This window comes from Cyprinodon variegatus, unplaced genomic scaffold, assembly GCF_000732505.1.
Source record: "Cyprinodon variegatus isolate N-32 unplaced genomic scaffold, C_variegatus-1.0 Scaffold527, whole genome shotgun sequence".
Classification (NCBI taxonomy): Eukaryota; Metazoa; Chordata; class Actinopteri; order Cyprinodontiformes; family Cyprinodontidae; genus Cyprinodon; species Cyprinodon variegatus.
The window spans coordinates 571,759-579,686 of NW_015150980.1; the positions used below are offsets into that span (position 1 = coordinate 571,759).

At 37.0% G+C, this 7,928-nt stretch overlaps 1 protein-coding gene across 1 annotated transcript in view; it reads left to right on the top strand.

Moving 5' to 3' along the window:
• The first annotated feature begins 6,068 nt into the window (after positions 1-6,068).
• Positions 6,069-7,928, top strand: part of LOC107095178 (serine protease 27-like) — a 16,167-nt gene continuing 14,307 nt past the window's right edge. The window contains exons 1-4 of the mRNA XM_015391168.1: positions 6,069-6,208; positions 6,876-6,893; positions 7,148-7,310; positions 7,585-7,847. Of these exons, the coding sequence (XP_015246654.1) occupies positions 6,136-6,208; positions 6,876-6,893; positions 7,148-7,310; positions 7,585-7,847 (517 nt within the window). The 5' untranslated portion in view covers positions 6,069-6,135. The remainder of the gene's footprint in view (positions 6,209-6,875; positions 6,894-7,147; positions 7,311-7,584; positions 7,848-7,928) is intronic.

Sequence of the window (7,928 nt, forward strand, 5' to 3'; positions counted from 1 at the left end):
CACAGGTGGTTCTGTCCAGGGAAGACACATCCAGGTAAACATAGCCAGCTCCCATGTCGGAGGATGGAAGAGAACACATACAGTTAGTTATAGTCAGAGAAACAGAACAACACTGAAAAGCAGGGCTAGTGCAAAATATATAAATAAAGGTGTTAATGGAAGCAGCCCAGCTGATATTTATCTCTGGGATGGCGTCACTGCCAAACAGGAACAGACCAGATGAAGCGAAAGTGAAAATATTGTAATCAATGATCCAAGTAAATTAACAGTAGGCAATAACACTATGTAGAAATTCAATTAGACACATTTTCAAATGTGTATGTACAGCCCATTTTTTTTTTTATTTATTAAAAAAAGGAGGGAGAGATTAAGGATACATTTTGTCAGTATGACACTTGGTTTAGAATGTTGGTGAATATAAAGACTGTTGTTATAAAATTTAAAAAACTAGCATAAACAAATATGAAGCATGTGAGGAGAGATGTATGAAATATGTGCAATGGAATGTGCACACACTGACAAAATTGTGGATACCCATCATTTTAATAATAATAAAAAAAAACACAATGGTCACTGAATCGGTTATCTTGGAAAAGTCCTAATGAATAAAAATGCTATGAAAGTCAGAAATTGCTTTTCAGCCATGCTTCAGCATAAATATATAAAAAAAAATAAACTCATGAAACAAGTTTGGACTAAATTAGTGCCTCTAGAAAAGACAAAAATGTGACCAAAAGGAAATGTTAAATTATGGTGTTTCCACTAATTAGCATTACAGGCGCCTGGGATTTTTTAATCAATCAGTGGGCCTATATATAGGGCTACAGGTAGTCACTGTGCTGTTTAGCAATATGGAGCGTACCACACTCAACATCGACCAGAGGAAGCAAAGGAAAGTTGCTTCAGGAGATCAGAAATGAAATTATAGTCAAGCATTTTAAAGATAAAGGCTACAAGACCATCTCCATGCAGCTTGAAGTTGACTACTGGGACTCAGTTGCACATAGAATATTTTTCAGAAATCTAAAATCTCTGGATGTGGCCAAAGGAGAAAAATGTAGGACTTATAATAGAGAGAGAAAATACGAGTGCTATCAAGAGAGCCCAAAAAGAGAGTCCCAGCGAAAGCCAAAAAGTGGTATCTGGCATGCAACTTCTGAAAAATGGTATATGCCAGTTGGGAAGTGCTATATGCCATATGTCATTTGAAAAGTGGCCTATGCCAAATAAGAATTACCATATGCCATTTGAAAAGTGGGATATGCCAGCTGGGTCTTAAGTCAGGACTTAATCCTTCTAGACCCGTCTCCCTGACCTCTGTGGTTATGAAGCCCTTGGAGCGCCTTGTGCCTTCACAACTGATCAACGAGATCACTTACCCCCTACAGTTTGCCTAAAGAGTGAGACCTATGCCTTATGAAATCTCTATATATTTTATTTGTTTTTATGAGAGAATAATAATAATTGACAGTTTTCATCATATAATACTTTAAAGATATTCAGAAAATTATCATATGCTTTATAAACATTATCTTCTTGCAAAATAGACTCCCAGTTATGTTTCACTAAGTCCTCTTTGAAAGATTTGAGTGATTCCTCTGTCTTGCTCTTTTAAGCTTTGGATTACTTTTATCCTTTTTTATATAAAAATTGTTGCTGACAACAAAGATTGGAAGATGATCACTAAAATGCTGAACTATTAATCCACTTAACGTATTGTTACCTAAGATACTAGTAAATATATTATCTATTAATGTGGCGCTGTTAAGTGTGATCCTGCAGGGTGTAGTGATCCATGTTTTAGAGATGGCTATGATACTGAATGGCTGTTTAAACCTGTTCAGAGTCTTTTATGTTGTTGAAATTTGCATATAAACTTTTGCTGTTGAAATGTAGAAAATGTATTATCTACTTGAACTGCCCTGTTGAATTGATCAGTTGTGTAGTAGCAGCAGTTATCAACAATGTCATAGAAATAGTTGTCATCTGGATCCAAATTGTCTTTCATGTCTTGATCCGTATAGCTCAAAGTTTTCAGTTCCAGTTTATCTGCACTAACAGTTGTAGGTGTTAGTGTTGTGTCCATAAGTGATGCAGAAACAGTTCCTGTAACTTGTGACATGGTGAAAGTTAGTTGTATGTGATATCACCTGTGCTCCAAATGTTCTTCAAAGAGTTCTCTCATATTTATCTAGCTCTGTAATGTCCCAAATAACCAAATTGTCAGTTTGGTCATTCGTTCAATTACCTTGATGAAGACCTTACAGTTCGTGGTCCATGTGGAGTGGATCTTCTTCTTTTTCCTCAGGAAACAGGCCTTACTCACAATGTCGGCGTTCTTCTTGATCAAGTTCACGTCTGACACAATAATCACAGGTTTGTCGTTGAGAGTCGGGCTTAACCCGCAGTCCGATGATGATCACATCTTTCCTTTTGGTGTACTGTTCCAAGTCAGACACTCGGTCGGGTCGAATGGCTGCGGTTTCTCCAGAAAGGAAATCCAGCACTTTCCTTATCTCCTCAAAATTCTCCAAGGCTGGATTCTTCTTTGGGCCCATGCTGACAACAGGAATGTAAACACTGCCATGTAACAGCCCAGAAGCTGCCAACCCCAAGTTGCCACTTTTGCGCCTTTGGCACAACTTCCAGCTTAACAGGCTAATCCGTTTGACTGGCAACAGTGAATCCTACTGGCAACAGTGATTCCCAAATTGAATTCATACAGTATGTCACATCATTATAAAACAAACAGCAAAGTTATCGTACATAAAATAGAACTTTAAGAAAATGTATGAAAAATATGACTCAGAGCAACAATATACACCGTTAACATTAATTTTATACAAACACATTTCAAATACGTGCCTGAACTTAACAATTTACAGGATTTTGTTCAACGAAGGGCTTGTGCATTATCAAATCAGAGCAACAAGCCTGTCACTTGGGGTATTCCCAGGTGCTTCATTTGGGTCAGGGAGTTCCTGAAACAGCAGTTCAGGGACCACGTTGTCCCTGCCACATCCTGATCAGATTCCAAGATGTCTCCATTGTCCAAGCAAATGTTATGCAGAAAGACACATGATGCTATTAATTGGGGTGCACATATAGGCTTGACTTCCAGGGCCTTAAAAAGTGCAGACCTCCACTGAGTTTTCATTATGACAAAGGCTCTTTCTTTAATTGAACGCCCCTTTGCATGGTGGTTGTTGAACTTCCGTTGCACTCTGCAATTCACCGGTTCCCTGTAGGGGGTGATTAGGCAGATTGGGTTAGGCTTGTTTCCAAACACATGTATCTTCCATCACCCAGAATGAAGTACCCACATGGAGGATACCATCTTGCAGCATAAAAAGAGCTCCTGTTCAGAATCCAAGTGTCATGTACAGACCCCAGAAAGCCCACAAAAATATAGAAGAATTTTCTAGAGGAGTCACAAATTGCCTGTATGGTTATTGAATAGATAGATTTGTGATTTAAATAGTTCAGCGTATGGAGTGGTGGGGGCTTAATCCGAATGTCGCAACCGTTATTGCACAGACAGCTTTATTGAGGATGGGTGTCCCAGAAGGTTTACCAAATCCATGACCCACACTGTCCAGATTTGCCAGGCTTGGAAAGGATATTGCTCTGCTTAAATTGACCCAAATGCAACCTTGTGGACATTTCTATGGATGGTTGACCTGGGGATATTAAAAACACATGACACCACATGATAAGGCAGACCATAGGCAGGCCAGTAAACATATATCAGAACTTCTAGCCGAAAGCCCCAGCCATGTTCCTCTTCTCTCCTCTGTAGGTCATGCGTGGCCTTCCTATTCAGTCTGAAGTCCTGGATGAGTTCCAACTCCAAGTCAAACCTCAAGCGCAGAATTGGCACATTCCTGTCCAACGTACAGTAGGTTAGTGGACGGCCACTCTGGAACAGAATAGGCAACAACAACAAGCTTTAATACATATTCATAAACAAAGGAAAAGAAAAAAAAAAGCTTTTACTTTTATTTTCTACATATGTATTGTGTGAACATATTTTTTCTTTTAAAAGTAGTCATAACTCTGTGGCAGCAAAAGTGTGAGTTAAATAATATTCCTTAAAAGCCACGGGGTGTGGGACCTACAGGAATTTTTTTCTAACTTTAGCAGTTAAGCTTCAGTATTAAGGTGGACTCTATTCCATTTGTTTGTTTCATTATTTGCTTACTTTTTCCTCGTGTCATTTGTTAATGACTCAGAGGCTATACCATGCGTGAAAAAATAACAATAATAATGAGGTTATTATTTTTTTTAAAGAAACAAGTAATATTATTTTAGCCTTAAGGCTAACATTATTAGACCAACACAGCGTCATAACAAATGAGTTGGCATACTGTAAACAGATTAATAAGCAGGGGAGCTGTCGATTTTCCACATTTCTTCTCAGGGTTGGCCAAACAGAGAAATTTCATCAGCGCTAAAGCAATAGGTAAAATAAATGCTGGGGCTGGCATTTCCAAACATATAAACACTCAGAACATAAATACAGCGAAGGTTTTGACTCATGCTGTATTTACGCATGGCGTAATTTAACACAACTCAAAGGGTACAGTTAATGTATTACCGCCATGCACTGGGCTGGGGTGCAACTTTGCAACTAGCAGCGGCCTATCTCTCAGGAAAAAATCTTCACCCACACTTCTCTCAGTGAGTGGACTTCATTGTGGACAGAACTCACTCGATTGTTCTAAGAGCCAAGTGAGAGGAATGGAAGTGGGCCGTACACTTGCTCTTATGAGGTTTTTTGAAAGCTTGTGACTCGTGACTTTGAAAGCTCATGACTGTGTTAACAACAGGTTGAGATTTTGATTGGTGCACCCATATTTTTGTTTTGGTTTTTATTTTATTTTATTTGTGTTTTGGAGTGAATGTGTGTGATGAATGTATGTGAGCGCTTATGATAACTGATCCATCTTGATGCGTTTTTATGATTTGAAAAGTTGGTACAGACTTTGATATTTTGATCGTCCAGCATCTTGACATCTATCGTCTTTTGGTGTTGCTCCTCCTGTCCAAAATCATAGAAGACTTATTGGGTTTCTCCATTGTCATGTGATGGGGCAAAACTAAAACAAAATAACTGTATGATCTGACTGAATTGTTTTTATAAAGTGCCCTGAGGTTATGTGAATTTGCAGTAAATAAATAAGCTGAATTGAATAAATTAAATTAACAAAGCTATCACATGTTCGTCCGGAGGTAAAGGAGTCTTGGAGGTAGGACCCAAATCAGTTGGAAGAACAGGCCCCAGAAAGTTTTCAGCTGACACGTGTTTAATTTTTTTAGGTAAAGCACATAAACCAAACTACATCAACAACAACTAAACAATGGTGGAAATGCTTTTTAAATAGAGGTGAAACCATTATAAACAAATACACATCTCCAAAATAACAAAGAAACAAGAATATTAATTTCAAATTATCAGCTAATGAAACAATACATTTACAAATCAAGACAAAAAAGAAATATCTTTAATCAATCCAATAAAATCAAGTACTCAAAACTTAACACAGAAAAACACCATACATACACCATACTTCGTGTTGTTTCCATCACTAAGCTGCCTGGTAAAAATTGACCAATGAAGACGCAGATTTCTTGAATCTGGAGTCATTGTCTGCACATATGCTGTGTATACTAAATAAATATACCTCTAAGGGTTGTTTAAATGTTAAACAAAAAAACAGTGCACAGCCCTTTCTAATGTCACATTATATAAGGTGTAAATGGATCTGTATGCTGATTGCCTTTTGTAAAGGTTTATGTTAAAAGTTAACCATTCCTATATGGTGGGCTTCCATAGCTTAAGAAACCTCTGCTGGCAAACACATTTCTGTTGCCAGGCTGTGTGTAGCCCTCTTTGTTTGCAAAGAGTAACTGTTTCAAATGCAGCTACAGTAATAGAGGTTAATGCGCAAACTCATGGCCAACCAAGTGATCCAGACAGGCATGTTTTGCAATACTCTTTTTTTTTTTTCCTATTCAATCCAGTAGTATCAGTAAGAGAAACTGGGTGACAGGAATCTTCTATTGGATGTCATGTCATTCTGGGTGGAGCTGAACACAAAAGATCAAGTATTAAATTTTAATGGTTAAAGAAAAATGTTATTGTTCAAGATGTCTCTTCAGCGGTTGACATGTGGGATCACTGTGATTATCATCCTTTTCTGCAAAGGTGGGAAAATATGTAAAATGATTTATATTACACAGGCTCTTATATATTTATAGCCTGTGCACACTGTGGAAATCATCGAAATGGTCATTTGTTTTATAGATTGAATATTTTTTAAAAGAAAGAAAGTTTAAATGTTTTTTAAACATCTTATTTAGGCACTAGAATATTGGATCTGATGCTTTTGTCTCTCTAATGTTCTCAAAGCTAGTTAAGTTTGGTCAGAAGGAAAACTACCATATCTTATAAATATCAGTAATTAGAAGCAAAATGCAATGAATTAAAGTGTAATTTAAAGTATACCAAAATAGATTAGAAATACCTGAGAGTTGCATCATTTTATGATTATTTATCTCTATAACAATAAAAAATAATAAAAAAAACATGACTAACAGGAGACCTGAACTGATAAGCAATGATTGCACCACTGGTTGTGCAACTCAATATTAGTGATAAAACTGTTGTATAGAAGAGGGGTGGGGGGTTCCTGATGGCTAAAAAGCAACAAAAGGAGTTTTAAAAAACAGTACCTTTGACGCACTATGCTTACTGAGCTCTCTGAGCTTGGTCATTTATTCTCTTGATTTGATCCATTTGTTAACTTGCTAAATGGTTTCTTGTTCTGGGACTACCTGTATGTCTAACATATTTGTGTGTGTATAAATTTCAGGAATTAAATCAGAACCTGGTAAGTATCCTACCCTCTTTTTTTTTTTTTAGAAAACAGCAAAAAAAAAAAAACTGAAAGAAAAAGAAATATGACTGTATTTACATTTATATATATATTATTTGTTCTTTAAAACGTTTGTGTTCCATGCAGCAGAAGAATAAACTGTTTGAAACTGAAAGACCCATTATGGAAATAATAATGATAACAATAGTGATAATAAAAGCTTCAATTCTAATCCTTTTTTTTTTTTATAATTTTGTGGATATTGTCAGCCTGTGCCAGGTCTTCAATCAACAGCAGGATCTTAGGAGGGCAAGAGGCCTCTCCGGGAAGTTGGCCCTGGCATGTCGCTATTACCACTAAAGGCAGGATCTTTTGTCAAGGCTCCCTGATTACAGACGAGTGGGTGCTGACAGCTGCTAGATGCTTTAAGTAGTAAGACACTATTTTTGCTTGTGATGATGAATATGATGTTGTGCAGCAACTAACAGAAGACAACATTTCAGAATCCTTCTTTATTTCTTCATTATTTAGCAGAATTTAGCAGAAACAGAATTTAAAAATAAATCTTGTCAATACTTTTCCTTAGCCTTGAGCTGAATTTCCCTGAGATAGCAGCAGAAAGTTCAGCAAAGCAAAGGAGGATCTGATTAATGTGACAGTCTGTGATACTCAAAATTAAAAATTATGTTTTTCTTTCTTCTCTAAGTTCTTACCTCAGTGGTGCAATATTGCACTTAGGTGCCAAAAACCATTCAAGATTTGGGGAAGTAACTCGGAGAGTTTACTCCATTGTTTGCCATCAAGACTACGATGCTTTTTATTTAAATCGTGCTGAGAACGACATCTGTCTTCTAAAGATGTCAGCTCCTGTCAACTTCACGGACTACATCCATCCAGTCTGCTTGGCCTCAGAAAATAGCACTTTCTATGATGGAACTGCCAGCTGGGTCACTAGTTTTGGTGAAGGCTGTAAGTTTGATTTTCTTTTTTTGTTTTTTTCTTCATGAAAGTTTCATTTACAATACAACTGTCAGAATCATTTAAAAAGAT